The sequence below is a fragment of the Sinocyclocheilus grahami genome, unplaced genomic scaffold (assembly GCF_001515645.1).
Source record: "Sinocyclocheilus grahami isolate Dianchi unplaced genomic scaffold, SAMN03320097.WGS_v1.1 scaffold1027.1, whole genome shotgun sequence".
Taxonomy (NCBI): Eukaryota; Metazoa; Chordata; class Actinopteri; order Cypriniformes; family Cyprinidae; genus Sinocyclocheilus; species Sinocyclocheilus grahami.
This window is the reverse complement of record NW_015506206.1, coordinates 204512-228546: the sequence shown is the minus strand read 5'-3', so window position 1 is coordinate 228546 and position 24035 is coordinate 204512. Positions and strand designations below refer to the sequence as shown.

At 35.6% G+C, this 24035-nt stretch overlaps 4 protein-coding genes across 7 annotated transcripts in view; 3 read left to right on the top strand and 1 right to left on the bottom strand.

The window, feature by feature from the left end:
• Positions 1–1581: 1581 nt before the first annotated feature.
• LOC107565786 (39S ribosomal protein L43, mitochondrial-like) lies at positions 1582–4068 on the bottom strand. The gene is made up of 3 exons (XM_016251065.1): positions 3789–4068; positions 2127–2233; positions 1582–2046 (listed from the first exon to the last, which is right to left on the bottom strand). Exons 1-3 carry the CDS (start codon positions 3917–3919, stop codon positions 1838–1840), a joined length of 447 nt encoding a protein of 148 aa, XP_016106551.1. The 5' UTR covers positions 3920–4068; the 3' UTR covers positions 1582–1837.
• Positions 4069–4281: 213 nt separating this feature from the next.
• Positions 4282–8903, top strand: LOC107565785 (twinkle protein, mitochondrial-like). Of its 2 annotated transcripts, none has more exons than XM_016251063.1 (6): positions 4282–4356; positions 5430–6817; positions 7107–7347; positions 7749–7856; positions 8198–8339; positions 8488–8903. In XM_016251063.1, the coding sequence occupies exons 2-6, from the start codon at positions 5455–5457 to the stop codon at positions 8833–8835; spliced, it is 2202 nt and encodes a 733-aa protein (XP_016106549.1). In that variant the 5' UTR covers positions 4282–4356; positions 5430–5454; the 3' UTR covers positions 8836–8903. The 2 variants fall into 2 exon arrangements, with proteins under 2 accessions (XP_016106549.1, XP_016106550.1); XM_016251064.1 differs by having other exon boundaries at positions 4290–4366.
• Positions 8904–10359: 1456 nt separating this feature from the next.
• On the top strand, positions 10360–16779 carry LOC107565784 (galactokinase). 3 transcript variants are annotated; one of them, XM_016251061.1, is made up of 8 exons: positions 10360–10733; positions 13254–13443; positions 13750–13869; positions 15120–15255; positions 15368–15549; positions 15638–15788; positions 15993–16155; positions 16641–16779. In XM_016251061.1, exons 1-8 carry the CDS (start codon positions 10563–10565, stop codon positions 16710–16712), a joined length of 1185 nt encoding a protein of 394 aa, XP_016106547.1. In that variant the 5' UTR covers positions 10360–10562; the 3' UTR covers positions 16713–16779. The 3 variants fall into 3 exon arrangements, with proteins under 3 accessions (XP_016106547.1, XP_016106548.1, XP_016106546.1); XM_016251062.1 differs by lacking the exon at positions 10360–10733 and adding an exon at positions 11920–12293 and having other exon boundaries at positions 15440–15549; XM_016251060.1 differs by lacking the exon at positions 10360–10733 and adding an exon at positions 11920–12293.
• Positions 16780–17705: 926 nt separating this feature from the next.
• Positions 17706–24035, top strand: part of LOC107565782 (lethal(2) giant larvae protein homolog 2) — a 31925-nt gene continuing 25595 nt past the window's right edge. Inside the window, exon 1 of the mRNA XM_016251057.1 lies at positions 17706–17911. The gene's annotated coding sequence lies outside the window, so the exon portion shown is untranslated. The remainder of the gene's footprint in view (positions 17912–24035) is intronic.

The following is a 24035-nucleotide window of genomic DNA, read 5'->3' as shown; positions in this document are numbered from 1 at the left end:
CAATCGTTTCACTTCATAAGAGCTCAATATGTCATCAGGAGCCAGGGTTATTTCTTTTGTTTTGCCTGTATATGTTTTTTTTTTATTCTTAAAGTGACGGTAGCCATTGCCTTGCATCTTATGAATCACCAGGACTTACTGTTCTACTGAAGAAAAAAGTCACCTACATCTCGGATGGCCTGAGAGTGAGTAAATTAACAGCAAATTTTAATTTCTGGGTGAACTCTCTCTCAAATGGACCATTGACACTCTATCTACAGATTGTAGATAGAGTGTCAATGGTCCATTTGAGAGATAGGTGGCGGTAATGCACTTGTAAGTCTGCGATCCGCCGTAAAGCAAGAAGAAGAAGAAGACGTGTCACGCGCCGACTGTCTAGGACGCGCTCAGGACAGTTCAGACACTGCAGTGCATCAGAGGTAAAAAAAACTATATAAATGCTGTTCAGTTTCTTGCACAGACCAATCGTTTCATGCCTTTACACATCAATGTATCGTCACGAGCTGCAGGGTTTCATTTGGTTTTGTTTGTGTATGTTTTTTTTTACTCTCAAAGCCGTGATTCCCATTCACTTCCATTATAAGACTGACAGACTGCAACGGTTTGAGTTAAAAATCTTTGTTTGTGTTCTACTGAAGAAACAATGCCACCTACATCTTGGATGCCCTGGGGGTAAGCAGATAAACATCAAATTTTCATTTTTGGGTGAATTATCCCTTTAAGTCAAATGTAGCTAAAGACACCTAGACTGTGGACCTCGAAGTGTAAAAATCACAAGATGGACTTCAATCAAGAACATCCATGACTTAATTTGGTTATGTTGTTTTGTTTTAAAGGAGAAGTAAGAGACTTAAGAACACTATCCAAAGACTTTCTCAGCAAAGAAATGCATATTTGTACATAATTGATGTGGTATTATTGCGCAAATGCAGACGTTTACAGATTTTTTTGTTTTTGCCTAATTGCACCTGATGTAAATAACAATCATTTTATTATCAAAGTATAATAAGTCGAAACTTATTTGCTCGATCATTAATTATTCAGAAAGAGTTTGGGTTTTTAGCTCATTGGCAACATTTCATGAGTGTGAGGGCACATGTTCTTGAGCTTTCGACTTTTTAACAACGCAATTTCGCACTAGATTGCAGTCAGATTGCAGGAGCAGCGAGAGTTAGCACATGCATCGTTGACATCTACAGATACAGAGGTGGTCATTTTCAGAGCCACTCGGCTGTAGAATTCAACGCCTCCTTCAGGGATGAGTTGTGCTTCTCTTTGGCAGTGTGTCAGTAGGAGTGAATAGATCTCAAAAATGGAAGAAACACTCTGAGTACATGTAACGTGTAACAAGGACACCTTAAAATAAAGTGTCACCATGTTTTGTTTACTATAATAACTAACTACTACAATACCTTGAATTCTTACAAAGTTCAAATTTATTCTGTCAAGAGTAGTTTTCTGAGATACTAAGATTTATTAGTGCAGGGATATTTGGGTAAAAAATTTCAAAACAAGTAAGAAAAAAGTGCATATGGAGTCATATTTTCAGTTCAAAACTTTATTTTCCAAAGGAAACGTTATATTTCTCATCTTATAAGGAGCCAACAAAAATGTGAAAAGCAATTAATCTTAAGCAAAATTGTATTGTTATATAAACTTTACCAAGCCACAAATAATCGGTCATAATTCATGAAACGGAAAAGTATCATTTTAAAAGTCTAATAACAAGTCACTACTGAAAACGTTGAATTTATGTTGATTTTGTGCTGTGACAGAAGTTCAGGGCTCCTTCAACAGGTCAGAACATCAGGCAGAGAATAAATACAATGCAAAGTCCTTATTTTGCCTGTGGACCGACTGGATCGATGCTGGGGGGTCGATTTGTGAAGGGGTGCCACTGGCCCTGGATACTGGGACTGTCTGTGTGGAAGGGTTTACGAATGCGGATGATCTCCAGTCCTGACTGGTTGGACAGCTTGGTTATAAGTTCTGTAATTTCCTGTGATGTTTTGTTGGTGACTGTCTCCTCCTTCACATTACCATTCACTGCATAGATCAAATAACAACAGTGAGTGCACAGGTAAACATTTAGTAAATACTGCAGGAAACGACAAGGTCAGACTTACAATATTCAGCTACTATCTTTGGAATTCTGCAGGACTGAGGGGAGATGTAAACCACAGTTCCCGGGTTATTCTTAGCCAAGTCGACCACACCTTCTTCAATGAAATCCCTGGAGGAATAGAATTAGAATTAAGTGATTTACAATAAGCAAAACACAAATAATGCACAATGTCAAATGATCTCACTGAAACATGGTACTTAATCTACCCCACACTATGGCTGCATCCGAAAACTTAGGTAGCTGACTTGTTGCCATATGAGGCAATGACTTTGCAGGCAGCGTTTTAGCATGAAGTCACCTCATGGAACTGATTTCGGACAGGCTTCTGAGGCAGCGTAACGGTTTAATGATCTACAACAAAATAGAACAAGTTTTTGTGATAACTAAACGAATATTTAAGTACTATAATACTGATTTCTCGCTAGAAATAACATCAAAAGTGCAAAAAAGTTAGTCAGAAATATGCCTTCAAAATTCGATCAGAAGAAGGTACCTCCGGAGATAGCAAGTAAAGCAGAATTTGGATTCGGACGTGCCTTGATGCCTTCCTGCCTTGGAATGCTGAGGCAGGATTTTAGAGTTTTCGGATGCAGCCAGCATTTAACATCAGCGGCATTAAATATCATCCTAAACCCCAGCAAAATAAAAAGGTTTCATTTTTCTCTTTGCAAAATAATAAAAAAATTTTTTACAACAAGTATTTTTTTTAAATCCCATATTTTACTATTTCTTTTTACATAATCTGTGATATTATCTCGGAAATACTAACAAATGCTAATAAAATACAACAAACAATAATAAATTGCTGGATCTCCGTGCACAGTAAATATTCTATGGGGTTTTTTTTTTGTACAGTGTTTTATTATACATGATCAGCACAGATTATGTAAACCCATAACCAGTGTTGGGGGTAACGCATTACAAGTAACGCGAGTTACGTAATCAGATTACTTTTTTCAAGTAACTAGTAAAGTAACGCATTACTTTTTTAATTTACAAGAGAATATCTGAGTTACTTTTTCAAATAAGTAACGCAAGTTACTTTTTTTTCCAGTTTATTGATTGACAGCTCGCCTGTCCTCATGTTGAGAGAAATCAGATGTTACTGTAGTTCTAAAATAAATATGAATATGCATTAATTCATCTCACTCACACAGATTCAGTATTCCTCAAAATGAATAAAAATAATGCAACTCAGAATATGACGCAAACCTGCAATAATTAAATGTTAAACAACACAAATACCCTTTATATATTTAATCCCATTCTATTAACTAATGTCTTTGCTTCTGACCTTCGATGATCCAGTTCATACTAATAAGCAAAAATAACTCTAGAAACATGTGTTTTTTTTATTGCTGAAGTGTGTTGAAATTTCTTCTTCTGCATTCTACTGTACGGAGGTAAATTTACTTTCCCTTCAGCCTGAGGCTTATTCATTTCACTCTTGGTGTTAAAAGGCTTTTATATTTGCAAAAATATAACGTTTTTATTTTAAAAACAAACAAGCAAGCCCTGTACAGATGTAAAAAGTAACGCAAAAGTAACGTAACGCATTACTTGCCATAAAAAGTAACTAAGTACCGTAAATAGTAACTTTTTTTAATGGAGTAACGCAATATGCATTACTTTTAAAAGTAACTTTTCCCAACACTGCCCATACCTTACTCCTAAAGAGCCCTGGCCTTTCTTCGAGAAGATCAGAGATATTCGCTTCAGCTGACAAACATAGCGACCCACTCCATTGTGAAGAACGCTCTGTAAAAAACGACTCGGTGTTCCTCGAGCAGTCATGTTCACCTCTTCAGAGATCCTACATTCAGTTCAACTCACTCTTTGACTGCTGTCAGTATTGGTTAAAGTAATATCACGCACTTTGAATGATTAGATGTAGAGGACAATCGTCAGAAGACATGTGTAATGTCATGTACGTTACAAATTGTCGTCCGGGTGGAAATACAAGCTACGCATTAGAAATAACTGCAATACAGTTTTGTAACAATCAGAAAGTTCTCAATAGCATCATTACATGGAATTTAAACATGAGGCAGCGTAATTATGTATAAAGATATTCTTATCACGATTTGAGGCTACATAATCTAATTATCTTTGTCTTGACTGACTACGACAAGAGTTTTGTGTTTCACACGGAAGTATTTTGGAGTGCGGCCCTCATGTTCAGTAGGACGTGCAGACACATGATAACAGTTTGGCGCGCTTCTTACAGATTAGTAAGTTTATGTATGTTTACAGTATGTCATTTCAAATGTTTACGGTATACATGTATCTTATACATGTTTTCCGCCACAGTTTCTCTTCAATAGTTTCATTAATTTGACAGATACACGTACAGTATAGTTGAGTAATAATGTTAAGGGTCGTGCATAGACGGTATACAGTTATTTTTTTTTGGTGACGCTTCATTATAACTTTTATTAATGAATCCGTAGCAAGCATTATAATACATCAGTAGTTCATGCACATTCTTATATGAATATATAAAACAGTATATAGATGGCATTTTCAATTATTTGATCTACTAATAATTATATAATGTATTAAGTGACGCTAATGGTAGGTAAGTCGTTTCTGCTACGCAGTACATTTTTATTTCCCCATCATAAATTCCCATCTGAATATATTGTCATTCACAATTTTAAATATTTAAATAATTTTTTAAACCATAATATCACAGAAAAATGTAACAGGTAAATAATTTTATTACTTTGGTATTTTTGAGTAGATGTTGCCATTTTGTTGTGGGGGCAAAACATATATTGCAATGCAATACAGTGATGAGTGAGAGATATACAAATAAATGTTCCTAAAAAAGCCTCATTTATCATATTTGATCAATTTTAGCATGCTTTTTCTAAAAAATGATTATTGATAATGATTATTGATCTAGAAAGTGTTCATCCTGAAATATTACTAACAATATAAAAGTAATTCTTATTTTCACAGTCAAGATCATGACATGGGGAACCATGACCTGAAGGGGACCATTTTTAGAATTATACTTTTACTTGATAAAAATGATAAAATATCAATCAGACGACAGAAAGCATGTATCAACAGATTTTCTGAAAAGTTTTGATCATGTTGATAGTTTAGAGGCCTTAGAAAATTGCATATCAAATGTGATGCAGTAGGTTTAAGGGGGTTAACTTAAACTGTATGTTTACTTTTAAAAGTTCAAAAGATCGATCATTACATAAATGACCCATGTTTATGACAAGTTCTGTTTCAGTCGCATTTTTAAACTGCATATTGTAATTGTGCAAATTTTCTGTGATCATTGCAGGTCTGATGTCCTTAATTAACAGCAAATGTGGAGGAGCAGGTTTCTCAGGGGGGCGGGCTGTCTCTTGCAGGGGACAGGCTGTATTCCTTGTAAACCCTCTCATCTTCCTCCTTGGAGATATCTATCATTTTACCAGCCCTGCCTCAATCCAGTCCTACAGCGTTCTTTAAGGGCACCAGCTTGGTATTGTTTTGAAAACCGATTAAGACCTGCTTTTGCTTTATATTTCTGCAGAACATTAAGAAAAGATGCTAAGTCTATCATGGATTTCCCTGCCCAGCCCCTCACAGTGACTGATATCAAGCAGTATCTTCGTTCCAAAGATATCCCTTTCTACGATGGCTACAGCTGCTTACATGCTCCTAGTATTTTTATGGAACCAGGACCTGAAGGGTCTGGAAAAGAGAATTACTCACTGTTCATCGATAAAACCACCGGACAGTTTCAGTGTAAGGAGACTTTAGTGGAGGGGAGCTGGGAGGACCTTCAGGATTGTATTGAGGTGATGTTGAATGAGAATCAGACCTCCATCAGTCCTAACGTGCTGCTGGGGTTTCCTGAGAGCATGGAGGAGCAAGAAGAAAGAGAGATGGAGATGAAGGAGGTGCAAAGAATATGGAGCAGCTCTGTGCCGTTTTCCGACCTACTGGATGAGGAAGTGCAGCTCATTAAAACCATGTTTCTGATTGGTAAACTCACCAATGCCACACTGAAAAAATTTGGGGTCAGGTTCTTCAAGCCCACCAAGAGTTTGGTGTTCCCCTGGTTTAGTGCACATGACTCGGGCCTCCGGGGTGTTAAGCTGCTTTCCGCTGCCGTGAAAGGTGACGGACAGGTGGTCTACACTGAAGCTACGGTTCCAAAAATCTCCAGCTACCACAACCTCTTCGGCCTGCCTTTGATCGGACGAAAGGACGGTGAGGTTGTGCTCACGGGACGTGAGATAGACAGCATGGCAGTGAGTCAGGCTACCGGTCTTCCGTCTTTGGCCTTGCCACGGGGTGTAAGCTGTCTGCCTCCGATCCTCCTGCCTTATCTGGAGCAATTCAAGAAAGTCACACTGTGGCTGGGGGGAGATATGCGCTCCTGGGAAGCCTCAAAAATATTCTCCAGGAAACTTGGACTGAAGCGCTGTTCTCTTATCCGGCCAGGGGACTTTCAGCCGTGCCCCAGTGAGGCACTGGCCCAGGGCAGGAACTTGCCACGAATTGTCAAGGCTTCAATCCCTGCTGCCCACAAGTCCATTGTGTCCTTCAAGCAGCTCAGGGAGGATGTGTATGGGGAACTGGCTAATGTGGAGCAGGTGGCTGGAATACAATGGTCTCGATTCCCTGAGCTTAATCGTATCCTTAAAGGTCATCGCAAGGGGGAGCTGACAGTTTTAACAGGTATAGCCAACACAGCTATATAGAGCAGAATTTATTCAAAAAGAAAAACTGAAATATCACATGGGGGTCTGAATACTTTCCGTACCCACTGTATATACCGTATAGCATTGTTTTTATTAATTGCATTCTGTGATATGTTAAATAAAAATATAAATCTTAAATAATAATACAAATAATATTAAAATAGTAATAATAAAAATATTATTATATAATGTGCATAAATATTAAATAGAATAGAATAGAATAGAATATTTGTATTTCTTCTCATGGCATGTGTTTGTAAATACAGGTCCAACAGGCAGTGGAAAGACCACCTTCATCAGTGAGTTTGCCCTAGATCTGTGCATGCAGGGTGTCAACACATTATGGGGCAGCTTTGAAATCAACAATGTGCGTCTGGCCAAAATTATGCTGACCCAGTTTGCCAAGCAAAGGCTGGAGGAGAACCTGGATCAATATGACATGTGGGCTGACAAGTTTGAGGACCTGCCACTCTACTTTATGACCTTCCATGGACAGCAGAACATCAAGTAAATCATTGCCATTCCTTTTATACAATCTAATAAATAGTTTGATTGTAAATAGATACTGTATTGCAAGCATGGCTCTGTGATTTGTTTTTATGTATGGCTTTTTTTTTTTTTCTTTTTTTTTTTTTTACTTTAAAAAAATATTGGAATGATTTTTTTATATTTTACTTAAGGAGAGGACCAGGTTTTTCTCATGATCTTTAAATATGAACTGCACTTTTGCACCTTTGATCAAACAAATGCTGCCTTGGTGAGCAGGAGGGGTGTGTTTTTTTTTTTTTTTTTTTTTTTTTTTTACTTTAAAAAAATATTGGAATGATTTTTTTATATTTTACTTAAGGAGAGGACCAGGTTTTTCTCATGATTTTTAAATATGAACTGCACTTTTGCACCCTGCACAGGACTGTTTTGGATACCATGCAGCATGCCGTTTACCTGTATGACATCAGTCATGTGATCATTGACAACCTGCAGTTTATGATGGGCCAAGAGAACCTGTCTGTGGACAAGTAAGGCAACAGTTTTAATATGCTATTTATTTAAAAGAGTTTCTATGGTCCTGAAAAACCTGGAGGTATTGGATATTTTCAAAACTGTGATTTCCAGGATTGGAAAAGTATAAAATCTTGAATAGTCATGGAAATTCTGTAGTCAATAATTATTTTTCTAGTAATTCTCAGTTATTATTGTTTGTGAGATATAGTCAGATTACTATAAAAAGATTTCTTGAAAAGTAATCTTATCTATCTATATATATAGAGAGAGAGAGAGAGAGAGAGAGAGAGAGAGAACTGGATAACCGAATGTTTTACAATTAAAAAATTATTATTAATATATTTTTTTCCCTCAGGTTTGCTGTACAAGACCACATCATTGGAGCCTTCAGGAAGTTTGCCACAAACAGCTGCTGTCATGTGACTTTAATTATCCACCCTCGGAAAGAAGAGGATGATAAAGAACTGCAGACAGCATCCATCTTTGGCACAGCCAAGGTTGGTAGATACAGGCTGTGTCCACGTTTATTCCTCAGCTGTTAATTTGAGATACAAATTTTCACATGTACATGCTTAGTTTCTATCTATAAGAACATCGAATGTATCTACTATAAAAAGTCTATAATGCATCATTTCCCCATATCAGGCCAGTCAGGAGGCAGATAATGTGCTCATCCTTCAGGAGAAGAAGTTGGTGACGTGTCCAGGCCGGAGGTCCCTTCAGGTGGCCAAGAACCGCTTTGATGGGGACGTGGGGATCTTTCCTTTAGAATTTAATAAAGCCTCGCTTACCTTCTCCGCGCTTGTGAAGGGAAAGCAGAAGCTTCGTAAGGTGAAAGTGGACAAGAATAACAGCACAGAGGAAATAGAGGAGACAGAACTCAAAGAAAAAAGTGAGAAAGCTCCCAAGCCTGCCAAAGCCAAGACCTCAAAGACAGTTAAGGGGTCAGCAGCGTTAAAAAATACCACAGATGGAGAAGGAAAGGATCAGTAGCTCAGGGAATTCATTAATTGTATGAATTCAAATAAAATGATTAAAGGGGTCATATGATGCGATTTAAATTTTTTCTTTCTCTTTGGAGTGTTACAAGCTCTTGGTGCATAAAGAAGATCTGTAAAGTTGCAAAGACTAAAGTCTCAAATCCAAAGAGATATTCTTTATCAAAGTTAAGAGTCAACCACGCCTACCTAAAACGGCTCGTTCTAACACGCCCCCACATGTCTACGTCACGATGTGGGAAGATTTGCATAACACCACCCAAATGTTCACTCAAAGAAAGAAGGCGTAACTTTGATTCTTGCTGTAGTATTGTTGCTGCCGCCGCCGCCATGTCGTGAAGGCACTGTGTGTTTCGTTGTGAAAGTGAAACTACTTTGTTTGGAAAAAATACACAAAATAATGTTCTTTTTAGCAACATCATATGACCCCTTTAAACAGATTTCCCTACACATGTTCATTGTAGAAAGGTATTCAAGTAATTTTTCATATAAATAGCATTTTTAATACAATTTTGAAAATGTTATGGTGTTTGCTGCATTTTTGCTACTGAGTAAATGTTACTGAATGAATGTTCATGTTAAGTATTTTTAGATGATCTTGTTGAGAGTTGTATGCAAAGTTTTGTACATCCACTTATGTTGTATATGCACTTAAATCCAACATATTATTTTTGTTTTCAAAAGTTTTTACCAAATCAGTTATGAACAAGCATTTGATGACAGGACCCTAAAACTTCATTTGTAGAGATCCTGCATCATTTACACATTTCATCAATGTATCTACATTTTATGGATTATGTCCAAAAATTAAATGCGATTTGTTTCTGTTTGATTGTCATTGTTACTGTAGTGTCAAATAAGCTATTTAAAGGAGGCTGTGAAAAGTGTTAATAAATTACTTTGTAGGATTTGTATCTTCTGTGTATTTTGATTTCTGACACAATTTTATGTTTTTAAACTATTGAATTTGTCTGCTTTAATATACTTTATATAATACTAAAGTCGAATGAATAGCAATTACACATGGGAATAAAGTCCATAGATCCAAATAATTTAGTCTAGCACTTACAATTTACACTGGGTTTGTATTTCCCACAGGCATTTAGCCACCCAAAATGGTTAAATAGTTAAAAAAAAAAATATGTGTGTGTGTGTACAGTACAGAAAATTGTTATTAATTATTAAAAACTTATTTAATTTATAAATATTAGTGACTTGACTACAATTATATCAATTTAATATGAAAGTCTAATACAATAAAAATAAATATTTTATTTATAAATGTATATTATCAAAACATCACCCTCTCTGCATGTCTTAAAACGGAGCTTTCCTAATATACTGATGCTATGCCTTAACATTTTCCTAATATACTGACGCTTTAAAATAACTTTCTCAGACCATTTACTATTTCAAACAATGTTTAAAAAAAAAAGATTTATAACCACGCCTTGACACACTGCAGCGTGATGAGAAACGTGTCATATGACTTTTAGCACCAATCAGGACTCTTGTATTTGTAGGAAGTATCTGAGCCTGAACTGCTGGTTTCTGTTCCTTTACATAAACTCTATGGATTAAAGCAATTTTATTCAACTTTTTTGTTTATTGACCGCTATAAATGAGTTGCTCGGTGATTTAAGCTGCATGTCTGCAACTACTGGAAATCTGTCGAACACTTAGAATTACTTTTTTGTGAAGTAACTGCAATATTGCGACACAATGGCCAACATTTGTCCAATTAAAAATGTTGCAGATTTAGTTTCTGAAGCTCGTCGTGTGTACCGGGACACGTTTGACGGGGACCATGCAAATGTTGCAGTTTGTGCTCCGGGCCGTGTGAATTTAATCGGAGAACACACAGATTATAATGAAGGATTTGTCCTCCCAATGGTAATGACACTGTTTTGACACTATTAAATCCCATTACGGTAAGATTTAAAAAAGTATAAATATGTTGTGAAATATGTAATATATTTTTTGTGTGTTCATATACGATTCTTTTGATGTGAAGTAGCGAACGATTCATTCGTTTGAATCGAATCTTAGAAATGAATCAGTTGAAACGATTCTTTTGACGTGAAGTAGCGAACGATTCATTCGTTTGAATCGAATCTTAGAAATGAATCAGTTGAAACGATTCTTTTGACGTGAAGTAGCGAACGATTCATTCGTTTGAATCGAAACTTAGCACTTATGTTGTATATGCACTTAAATCCAACATATTATTTTTGTTTTCAAAAGTTTTTACCAAATCAGTTATGAACAAGCATTTGATGACAGGACCCTAAAACTTCATTTGTAGAGATCCTGCATCATTTACACATTTCATCAATGTATCTACATTTTATGGATTATGTCCAAAAATTAAATGCGATTTGTTTCTGTTTGATTGTCATTGTTACTGTAGTGTCAAATAAGCTATTTAAAGGAGGCTGTGAAAAGTGTTAATAAATTACTTTGTAGGATTTGTATCTTCTGTGTATTTTGATTTCTGACACAATTTTATGTTTTTAAACTATTGAATTTGTCTGCTTTAATATACTTTATATAATACTAAAGTCGAATGAATAGCAATTACACATGGGAATAAAGTCCATAGATCCAAATAATTTAGTCTAGCACTTACAATTTACACTGGGTTTGTATTTCCCACAGACATTTAGCCACCCAAAATGGTTAAATAGTTTAAAAAAAAAATATGTGTGTGTGTGTACAGTACAGAAAATTGTTATTAATTATTAAAAACTTATTTAATTTATAAATATTAGTGACTTGACTACAATTATATCAATTTAATATGAAAGTCTAATACAATAAAAATAAATATTTTATTTATAAATGTATATTATCAAAACATCACCCTCTCTGCATGTCTTAAAACGGAGCTTTCCTAATATACTGATGCTATGCCTTAACATTTTCCTAATATACTGACGCTTTAAAATAACTTTCTCAGACCATTTACTATTTCAAACAATGTTTAAAAAAAAAAGATTTATAACCACGCCTTGACACACTGCAGCGTGATGAGAAACGTGTCATATGACTTTTAGCACCAATCAGGACTCTTGTATTTGTAGGAAGTATCTGAGCCTGAACTGCTGGTTTCTGTTCCTTTACATAAACTCTATGGATTAAAGCAATTTTATTCAACTTTTTTGTTTATTGACCGCTATAAATGAGTTGCTCGGTGATTTAAGCTGCATGTCTGCAACTACTGGAAATCTGTCGAACACTTAGAATTACTTTTTTGTGAAGTAACTGCAATATTGCGACACAATGGCCAACATTTGTCCAATTAAAAATGTTGCAGATTTAGTTTCTGAAGCTCGTCGTGTGTACCGGGACACGTTTGACGGGGACCATGCAAATGTTGCAGTTTGTGCTCCGGGCCGTGTGAATTTAATCGGAGAACACACAGATTATAATGAAGGATTTGTCCTCCCAATGGTAATGACACTGTTTTGACACTATTAAATCCCATTACGGTAAGATTTAAAAAAAGTATAAATATGTTGTGAAATATGTAATATATTTTTTGTGTGTTCATATACGATTCTTTTGACGTGAAGTAGCGAACGATTCATTCGTTTGAATCGAATCTTAGAAATGAATCAGTTGAAACGATTCTTTTGACGTGAAGTAGCGAACGATTCATTCGTTTGAATCGAAACTTAGAAATGAATCAGTTGAAACGATTCACAAAACAGGTCTAAACAATTTCTTCACGAATTGGATTAACTGATGCGTTCAGTTCTCGAGTCAGTAACTCATTTTTGAACCGATAATAGACGAGTATAAGGAATGTTGCTAAAACTTACAGGAACTATTTTTTACGACTTATCAACACCCGCACACAATTGAAAAAGCTGGTTTTAAAAATAGCATTTTATTGAAACATGAAGCTTTTTTTTTTAGTCAAGATAATTTTAATATTCTATAGTGTAAAGGAAAATTATGATGATGTTATATTTAGGTTAAGTCATACTTTTTGGAATTTTTGATGAAGTTATTACGTCATGGCATAATATAAACTGCATTGTTATTATTTTGATCCAGTAATTTGAATCAGACTGTTCGAAAGAACCGATTCCTGTAAATGAATCAGCCTTACCTGCACTAATGCAAAGTGACCCAGTGTTACGTCCATATGCAAAATACTATAACCTGTAGAGCGGATATCTGAACAATGGAAATGATGGATTGTCCTTTCACATCCTTGATGATATTTTCTACTGTAGAGAGAGATAGTAGACGTGGCCAACAGTAATGCAAATGTGGCTAACACACGCCCATCTCTCCTTATATATAGAAATGAATGATAGGAACAAACAAGGTTTCTTCTCAAATCAAAACACACTGCAATTATGCACTGACAATCTGTTATATTGTTTGTTTGAATGATTGCAGGCCTTGCCGATGGTGACAGTTATAGTGGGCAGCAAAATTTCTGGCCAGAAGTGCTGTGTTGTAACTCTGACTGAAGCTGCCGATGAGCCCAGGGTGGTGGACTTTGATCTCCCAAATGAACTGACCCCACTTTTAAGAGGGCAGCCAAACTGGGCCAATTATGTAAAGGGAGTTGTACAGCACTACAGAGGTAATCTTTTGCTATAATTTTTGCCTATATGGCAAAAAAGGGAAGTAATGAGGAAGTGTACATTTAGTCTGCCTCTAGCACGAAATGGGACCCTAGGGACCCATGCTGAGAACTCGTCTTTGGACTAACTGTTTAATGCAGAGTTTCCAAAAACCATACTTGCAACACTTACAGAATAGTTGCTGAGCACATGTTCACTGTTGTCTTACTCTAAAAGTGAATATAGCTTGAATATATACTTCAAATGGAGTACATATTAATCTCATGCATTTATTAGCTTTCACAAATGGCCATGTCTTTGCACAGCACGTCCCATCCCTGGCTTCAGAGCTGTAATAGCCAGTAGTGTGCCACTAGGAGGCGGACTCTCCAGCTCTGCTTCACTGGAAGTGGCTGTGTACACCTTCTTGCAGCAGTTGTGTCCAGGTAAGATCTTTGTCTGTCTGTCACGCATAACAATTACAGAAGTAAAAATCCCATTCGTTTTTTTTCCATATAGTATTTGCTTTACTGATAACATGTAAAGCGTTCAGGACAGAACTACAATGATCTTTGAGGTTGTTATTTGATGGGTTATGAAGCTTTACAACTTCCAAAAAGTGTGTTGAATTTCCAGTAAAGAACTACACTGCCCATATTGCTAGAAGTTGCTGTCACCATGGAAACCTTTTTTCTTCTTCTTCTAAATTTTTTCCCTTCAATACTTTTTTTTTAAAGGTTATAACGTTGTGATTCATTTCAGAGCTGTTTGATTTGGTTCATGGCTAAATATGTTCCCTACAGAGAAAATAAATGGGAAAAGTACTTACAGAACAGCAATAAAGAGTATTATAACTGCATAAACAAATAATCCATTGCTTACTTATTTAGTAATCTCTTAAACATATGTTGTATCATTTTGATTTTTTTTTAATGTTTAAAATGATTTTTGTATTATTGCTTGGATTTTTTTATTTTATTTAAATAAAGCAATGTCAAATAAAACATTTATTATTATAAATATTATATACACTACTGTTCAAATATTTGAGGTCATTAAGATTTTCTCAAATAAATTAATACTTTTATTGAGCAAGGATACATTGAAACAATCGAAAGTGACAGTAAAGAGTCATAATGTTGCAAGATGTTAATTTCAAATAAATGTTGTTCTTTTGAACTTTATATTATCAAAGAATCCTCAAAAAATGTATCACAATTTCCACAAAAATATGAAGCAGCACAACTGGTTTTCATGAGTAATGATGGCTAAAATTTCAGCTTTGCCATCACAGAAATACATTTTAAAGCATATTAAAATAGAAAACAGTTATTTAAAATTTAGCAACTTTCTGTAAATTTGTAATTTCACAATATTACTGTTTCACTAAATTTTTATCAAATAAATGCAGTCTTGTTGACCAAAAAAAGACTTCTTTCAAAAACATATACATTTTAAAGCATATTAAAATAGAAAACAGTTATTTAAAATTGAGCAACTTTCTGTAAATTTGTAATTTCACAATATTACTGTTTCACTAAATTTTTATCAAATAAATGCAGTCTTGTTGACCAAAAAAAGACTTCTTTCAAAAACATAAAAAAAATCTTACCAACATTAATCTTTTGAACAGTGCATAAAGATATGTATAGTGGTTAATAGTTTCATGGGCTTCATGTTTTCTGGCCCTCCACAGATGATGGGGATCAGGTAGCGAAGGCAGTGGCCTGTCAGCAGGCTGAACACACTCATGCTGCTGTGCCCTGTGGCATCATGGACCAGTTTGTGTCCGTTTTGGGTAAAGAGGGCCATGCTTTGCTCATTGACTGCAGGTAAGTAGATTTGCCAATTCAAACTCTCCTGTCAGATTAGAAATAATCAGTCATTTATATGCAAATATAATATCAAAACAGCTATTAATAAAATGAAATGTAATCTTTTCAGGTCTTTGGAGGCCACCGCTGTCCCTTTGGCTGACCCTGGACTTGTAATCCTGATCACAAATTCCAACGTTAGACATTCTCTCACAGGAAGCGAGTATCCCACCAGACGAAAACAATGTGAGGAGGCAGCAGCCGTTTTGAGCAAGAAAAGTCTAAGAGAGGCTACTTTACAAGATTTAGAGGGTAAGAAGAAAAGAAAGATTTTGAACAGACACCATAATGTATGTCTTTAATCGAGGTCATTTCATAAAATGTTAAAATCTGAATTTAGCTGCCAAGGATCGATTGGATGGTGTGACATACCGTCGCGCACGTCATGTGATCGAGGAGATTGAACGCACAGCGCAAGCTGCCGAGGCACTGAAGAGAGGGGATTACAAGGAGTTTGGGAGGCTGATGGTGGAGAGCCACAATTCTCTTAGGTAAACATCTATAATCGAAGCAAGATTATCATGTTGGAAGACTTACAGAAGTCAATTCCTTTTAAACATCCCAGGATTAGAAGTGCTTTTCAGTGACTGAAATGTTGTTTGCTTAACCCATTTATTGAATAGGTGGAGTTAACTGTCAGTTAAATGGCTTTTAATTATGCATTCTTTGACTGGGGTTAATATTGTTTGTCTTAGGGATAATTACGAGGTCAGCTGTCCAGAATTGGATGAGCTGGTGGCGGCAGCACTGGAGGTGGATGGAGTGTTCGGGAGTCGGATGACAGGGGGAGGGTTCGGTGGATGCACGGTTACTTTGCTTCAGGCTCATGCCATGGAGAGAGCAGTCAAACACATACAGGTTTTTACAAGTTTAAGATGCTCTGTGTATACAGTATCTCACAGAAGTGAGTACACCCCTCACATTTTTGTAAATATTTTATTATATATTTTCATGTGACAACACTGAAGAAATTACACTTTGCTACAATGTAAAGTAGTGAGTTGTATAACAGTGTAAATTTGCTGTCTCCTCAAAATAACTCACGGCCATTAATGTCTAAACCGCTGGCCACAAAAGTGAGTGCACCCCTAAGTGAAAATGTTCAAATTGGTTATTTGGAATATTATAAAATATTTTAAATGTATAAAATATTTACAAAAATGTGAGGGGTGTACTCACTTCTGTGAGATACTGTATGTGTTTGACAATTCCATCTAAAGAAAAGTCTGAATTGAGTATTCTGGGTGTTTTAGTCTTTTTCCTCATATTGTCTATGAATTAATCTAACAAGCATTAAACAGGAATTCAGGCCAAGATAATAATAATTTTCTGTTTCCCTACAGGAGAAATATCATGGATCTCCAACTTTCTTCATAACTACCCCATCAGAAGGAGCTCATGCTCTCAGTCTATGATTTTAAACCAGTGCTAAACCAGTGATTTTTCTTTCAAATAATTTGAAATTTACTGTGATCTACATTTTTATAAGAGTGAAAATTTTAAGGGGGTCTGAATACTTTCCGTACCCACTGTATATATATATAACATTTTCAATAAAGAGGATTTATGTAGGCTAATAAAGGAGTTGTTCGCTTTTATTGACTTAATTGATGGTGATAATGATGTTTATATACAATAAGCATAAGTATAGCATACACATAGCAAGTACATAAATGTGTGTGTACTTAATATAAAAATGTGAACATGGAGAGTGTTTTATGATTACATACAGTGTTCAGTAAGCATAAGTTTAGCAAGTATATATAAATAAGTGTGTGTACTTAATATAAACAATGACATTTCCAAAATAAAAATATTGAAATTTCAAAATGTTTTGCATTGTAAAGATGAAGAATGTATTATAACATTTTATTTAAACTTTTTTTGTAATTCCCTTTATTCTCAGTGGTGACTTATTTACATATTTTTAAGGCAGTATATATGTAATTCTACTCAGCTGTTTCAACATAATAATTATAAATGTTTTTGAGCATCAAATCAGAATATTAGAATGACTTTTGAAGGATCATGTGACTGGAATAATGATGCTAAAAATTCAGCTTTGAAATTACAGGAATAAATTACATTTTAAAATATATTCAAATAGAAAACATTTATTTGAAATAGTAAAAATATTTCGTTTTTGCTGTACTTTGGATCAAATAAATGCAGGCTTGGCGAGCAGAAGAGACGTCTTTAAAAAACATTAAAAACTTAACTGTTCAAAAACTTTTGATTGGTAGTGTATATATATAACAACACTTGATATAACGTATATATAATGTGTGTGGAGCTCAAGTGTTAAAATACGCTTAATCGGCATTTTCTAATGTTTGTTCAGTGTGAGCGCCCCCTGCTGGCCGCACTATAAATTGTCCCGGAAGGCGTTTGCTCAGGGAGGAGCCAGAGCGCAAATCGGCAGCAAGCGCAGCAGGAAACACTTCACTGATAATCCTCAAACACTGTCCATACACAGACCTCGAAGCCGTGGGAAATACAATTCGAGCCTGCTCTTCTTCACCGCCCGGTGTGGTTTTCCTCTTCACCTCAGGATAATTGAGCAAACCCGCTTGAATCGTGGACAGTGCCGGGACATCGGGCCGCGGTGAATCAGGTGAGTCCTGCCCGGGCCCGTCGACTGCTGCCCGGCCACAGGTGTTTCCACTCACCGACTCTGTGGATGTGTCTCAAAACGTACTGAGCTGTCTAGATAGCGAGCAAACGAATATTCATATAATACCTACAAATGCTGTCTAGCTAGGAAGCTCACTTAGAGTTGAGACAGACAGTGAATTCTAACTTTACAGCTCTGTATGAACTTAACATATGTTTTTGTAATGGGGTACAAGCTGTCTGTTTGCAGATTAATCTGTTGTTTAATCTCTTCTTTTGAATTCTGAGTGTTGTCCAGCTAACTAACGAATAACGTTCAGTCTAAAACGAAACTAACACCTAGTCCTGACCTTGTTCTCCACTGTTGCCCGCACTATCAGTAAACTACACCTTTCTGAATGAGAGAACAGAGAACGTATTGTTGGTTACTTCGATCGGCGACTGTAAAGCCGATATCTGTCTCCTACTGTGAACATATACGGTCTCATACTGGTACTTTCAGTTTGCACAAGTGTTTCAATGGCATTAAACTTATTTATTTTGTTGGTTGCACCTAAAAAGGTGTTCCACTTTGTCCACATAGAGACTCGGATGTCAAATTGAATCTAAGTATGCTAGATATGTATGTATGTATGTGTGTGTGTGTGTGTAGTAGATATCAACCGATATTGCTTTTCTTTTTGGCTGATACAACTCTGATAACTGATTTAACAAACCAATTTAAAATCATAAATAATTTTTTAATTAGTTTTTGACACAAGAACTAATCTATGTATAAACAAACACATACACAGTTTATAAATGCTCCAAAAAATCATTTTATGATCTATGCCTGGGGCTGTCCAATTGTTAAACTAAGTTACTTGACCTATAAATATCATTTTGGACCTGCCAAATGGTTCTATTATCAGTAGTTCGGACCATAAAGAACCAGTTAAGTTATTAAAAGTTGTGGATATTTGCTAGAATACATGATTATTGTTTTTTTTATTTCAGATCAGAGACTATAGTGTTGCTCCTGGCTTCGAGTGTAAAGTTAAAGTGCTTTGGTAAGGACTGGGGAATTGGTTGTCCTTGGCATTGATTGGTGAATGGCTGTCCCACCGGTCTGACAGGTTGAGAATCGAGAATGATAAAGCCTCCGCCTTTTAGACTCATGTTGCTTCACACTTAGCCAATAGCCAAGTTCAGGATATGTTTCTCTGGTTTGTAAAGCGACTAAATTTGAGTCATTAGCCTTCATAGTTAATTTGTGGATTAAATGTGTTGTTGCAGACTTCGGCTAACAGTTGTGCCGCAGACAATAGCATGATTAGGACTGTTGGCATAAAGTGTAATTAATCTTGGGTCATTTAATTCAGAAGTCTCCTGTAATGTATGGCCGGATTGAGCTTTGCCCCTGTGGAGAGCCAATGCAAAGTACTTGTACAGTGTGATCTCAGATAGCACATTTAAAATTGTGTTAATGTACGTGACAAACTAGACTTTGTTTCAAATCCGTCATGCTTGTTTACACAAGGATTGACTTGAAGTACATGTCAGACTCAGAGAAGGATGTTTTTGTGAAACACAATGTCCAAAAAAACCCACATTTTAATCTATCGGGATGTCTTTAAATTGTTGCCAAAAAAAGTCAGGTATGCATACACTACCATTTAAAAGTATGGGGTCAGTATGATTTTTTTTATTCAAAAATGTATTAAGGAGCAAGGATGCATCCATTACAGGAATAAATGACTTTTTAAAACTTTTTAATCATTTTAAATTGAAATTATTTCACAATATTACAGTTTTCATCAAATAAATGGAGCCTTGATGAGCATAGGAGGCTTCATTCAAAAACAAAAAATTTACCGTCCCTGAATTTTTTAACATTAGTCTATGAATTGCCTTGTTTGACACCTGTTTGCTTCAAAGGCAATGCAGCTAGGTTGCCCTATTGAGGCTATGGTTTTATAAGAACACATGTTCTTGCTGGTTCGCATGTCTATCATTTCATATTTTTTTCGTCTCTGAGGTCCAGGGAAGTTGAACTTGTTGCCATCAGTTAATGAAGAGCTGCAGATAGACGATGACCGTTTACAGAAGAAGTTTGTAGGTGTGGTGGCACTCCGTCTCAGTATTTACCTTTTATTAGATGTCCCGTATCAACTGCAGCTAGTTGGTTACCATTCTGATGTGTCAGTTTGAGACGTTTGGGTGTAAATGTGGTTTTTACGCATCACTTCATGGCCCTTCTCAGAGAAGACAGGAAAGGCTTGAGTCTGGGGACTGACATCCTGTGGTGGGACACACCCCACAGCCATAGACAAGATCTTATTTTTAAATTTTCACAGAGAGGAAGAGAAGGTAAACAAAAGCTTCTCACTTCCACAGCAACAAACGGTTAGCGTGGGTGATAGCATGTAGGGAGAGATCCGCTTTACAATGACCAGTAAGAATGAGAGGAAGTTCATCCAACACTTCCTCATCCTCTCCAGCTGTTCTTTTTTTAAGCACTATGAACTTTTGTCTGCTGGTTGTCTGACTGGGATGGACAGTTTTGTTCTGTTATTTTTTGGTTTTTAATGTTGGCGTCATTTTTGTACAGGTATTCTGCTGCATAAAATTCAGCTATATTTGCAAATAAATGTAAAAACTAACAAAATACTTTAGTTTTAAATATTGTTAATAAAGCCGAAATATATTTTTGTCATGTTTTTACTGTATTTTGATCAAATAAATGCAGCCTTGGTGGAAAAAAAGAGACTTAAAAAAAATCCTAACAACCCAATCTTTTGAACAGTAATGTACATTTTTCCAAATGTAAAATGTGTTTGAAATAAAATGGAAAAGTGCATATTTGAACTACAGCAGAACAATTCTTATTATTTAGCCCTGATTCATGAGTGTCAATGTTTATTTAAAAGAAAGAACCCGCTGACTTGTGGTATCCTAAAATAAAGATCTTTCCAATACTATGCTCTCTCTATCTGTTTCGTCATCTCGTGGCGGTTGAACTGGTTTTCCTTGTGTTTGCATGGTGTTTTCTCCCTTATTCAGGGTGTGGCTGATGATTATTTCAGAGCTTGACCTATTTGTACTTGACTGCCTTTCTCTTGACCTCAAATATCATTTAGTTGTTTCTTTAGTGCCCTTTTACCCATATTGAGTCTAAAAATGGAATATGCAGTTCCTCGATTTCCCAGAATGATCGGCATGACATATTTAACGTGCTGTATGAAACCAGGTTATGCAGCTGAGGGACAACGTCTGTGGTGAGAGTACACTGACAGTTCCACGCTCATGTCAGGGCAGGTTTTCCACTCTTGCCTTCTCCTCTGATCTTTGTTTCCTGTGGGATGCTATGCTGAGAATGTAGTGATGTCACTAGTGATACGTTAACAGGGACAGTTTGCTGTCAAACTGACTGTTTAGATGAATTTGAAGTATTTCAGGTATGAAAGACAGAAAGCAGAAAGCAATTTTTATAGATTTGGTGTTCTTGCTGAGGCAGCACAATTAGTATTGTTCATAGTTTGCAATCAGAATTTTTACCTGCAAATGATAATACAGGTGAAAAATTCCTTTATATTTATATTATTTGTTTGTGTGTGTGTATGTATGTATGTATGCATGTATGTATATTATTTGTGTGTGTGTGTGTGTATGTATATATGTGTATATTATGTGTATATGTGTATATATATGTGTGTATATATATATATATATACATACATACATACTCACATGGTTGTATTTATTTGATCACAAATACAATAAAAACAGTAATATAGTGTGTGTGAAATATTATCATAATATAAAGTAATAGTTTTTTTATTCCTGTGATGGAAAAAGCTGTTATTTATTACTCAAGAGTCACATGATCCTTTAGAAATTATTCTAATAATAGGAAACACAGTTGTGCTGCTTAAAGTTTTTTCTTTGTCAGTTGTGCTGCATTTTTTTTCAGGATTCTTTGATACAATAGAAAATTCAAAAGAACATTTATTTTATAATTTAAAAGTCTTTACTGTCAATTTTGATCAATTTGATGCATGCTTGCTGAATAAAATCAAATCTTAACTTTTTTTTTGTCCTCGCTTGTCTGAATATTCATTTTTTAAAGCCGTTTTCATTTCGGTTTCAATGTCTTTGAGTTTAGGTTTTAGCTGCAGGTCTGTTGTTGTGAGCTCTTGTCCTCTTATTGTTTTTTAACAGAGGCTTCTGTGTGATGGAGTGAAATCATGGAGAAGAGGAACCTGCTCCGCTGAAACTGGCCATCAGAAACTGAAGCTTTAACACCTGAATTGTTGCTTCTCTATTTAGCGATTGCTTTGTGCAACCAGTAATAGAAGTAGGCTACAGTAGTAGCACATGTAGTTGCCTCCTGTAATAACAGTCGTCGAGTTGGGTGGGACGTTTTGGTTCTGACAGCGTGGCTCAGTTTGTGTTGTGCTGTGTCATGAAATGAGAGAGTGTTGTTGGTCTCGAGTTTACTGTGGGCTTGCACAGGCTGTTTAAACTAAAAAGCAGTTGACCTCTCCTGACCATTGGGTGCTATTTTTTGGCTGCTGTCCTGAGGGTATGAGGCCGAGTCCTGGCTAGTAACACTTCAACGAGTTAGTGGTCAAACATTTTGACGTGTTTGCGTAATGTGATGTCACCCCTCACCATGACCTTAAACAGAGGAATCTCTTAAGCATCGATTCTTCAGCAGTATCACTGTTTACTGCAGGGCTTTCAGAACTGGTTCTCTAAAAAAAAAAAACTTTTGTAAATTAGCTTTCTGACAACCATACAAGGACCTAAATTTTGTAAAAAAAAAAATTAGCTCCTTGTATGGTGTGCCCCCAAACTCATCATGTATAGGACTGGGTATTACTTGTCCCACACTTTTTTGTGCTTGTCTTGTTACTCAACTTTAGAAAAGCACAAAAAAAACCTTTCCTTTCTACTCAATTGTAATTATTATTTTCACCTGACTGATGATGAAACTGGTCCTTAAAATCTCTTGCACCTGCTATTGGTGAGATCTTCCTTAAATTGGTATGTATTGGGATGTAGTAACTATTACCTTTCTGTGAAATAATATAAAGTTTCAATTTCTAATTATTTTGATATAAATAATATAATACAAATTCTACAATTATTTCTTTTAATAATATTGACAACAAAATAATAATAATAATAATAATTGTTATTATTATTAGTGTTATTTCATTTGTGGTTGTTGTTGTTGTGGTTTTGTTTGTTATTTGTTGTTGTTGTTTAGTGAGAGACAATAAATCAAATACTAATACATAACATGGCAATATTTCAATGTGCTGCCCCTAAGACCTTGTGTCTTAGGCCAAACTGAAAGGAACATTTATTTGTTTTAATATGTATTTTTCACATAGAAACCTGGCATATAACTCAAAGGACAGCATATTGGAAAGTGTGAAGTTTCTAAAAATCGTTATGTAAAAAAAACTAACTAGAATTTGCTTTAAAATCATGTAATTCTGCCTTAGTTACAGTAGGCAATTCTTTCTATGCGTCAGACTAGGGATGTAACGATTAACCGCATGACGGTTAATCGCGATTCATTTAGGTGGGTTTATATGAATGCATGTCTGAGGGGAACTTACTGTCTTTAGAAAAGTTTAGATGGTATTTTTTCTTTTCATCTTGCCTCTGTATAATGCATAATAAAGTTCATAAGTGTAGCGCTGCTTTGTTTACAGCGGAAACCAATGAAACGCTTTAAGCGCCACCTACTGGCAGAGAGTGAATCTGCGTCTCATTCAGCTCGTCTGCTGTTTCATGCAGATATTTTTATATATAGTTTCACAAACCATTCTGTTTTTGCTTCAAATTTCGAAATTATACAATGTAATTTAGATTTAAAAACGGCTCATGTTGCATGTATGCAGCATCTTTGTTTGGATCATGATTAACATACTGGTAAAAAAAAATGTATAACCTGAATGCACTAAGTCGCTTTGGATAAAAGCGTCTGCTAAATGCATAAATTATTATTATTAATTATTATTAAAATGCTGTGGTTACCTCTAATTTTAAATGGAAAGAGCACAGACAAAGCCTTATTTTGTTTATATGAAGAGATTTATTTGATTTGGGGCTTGTTTTAAAATTTCAAT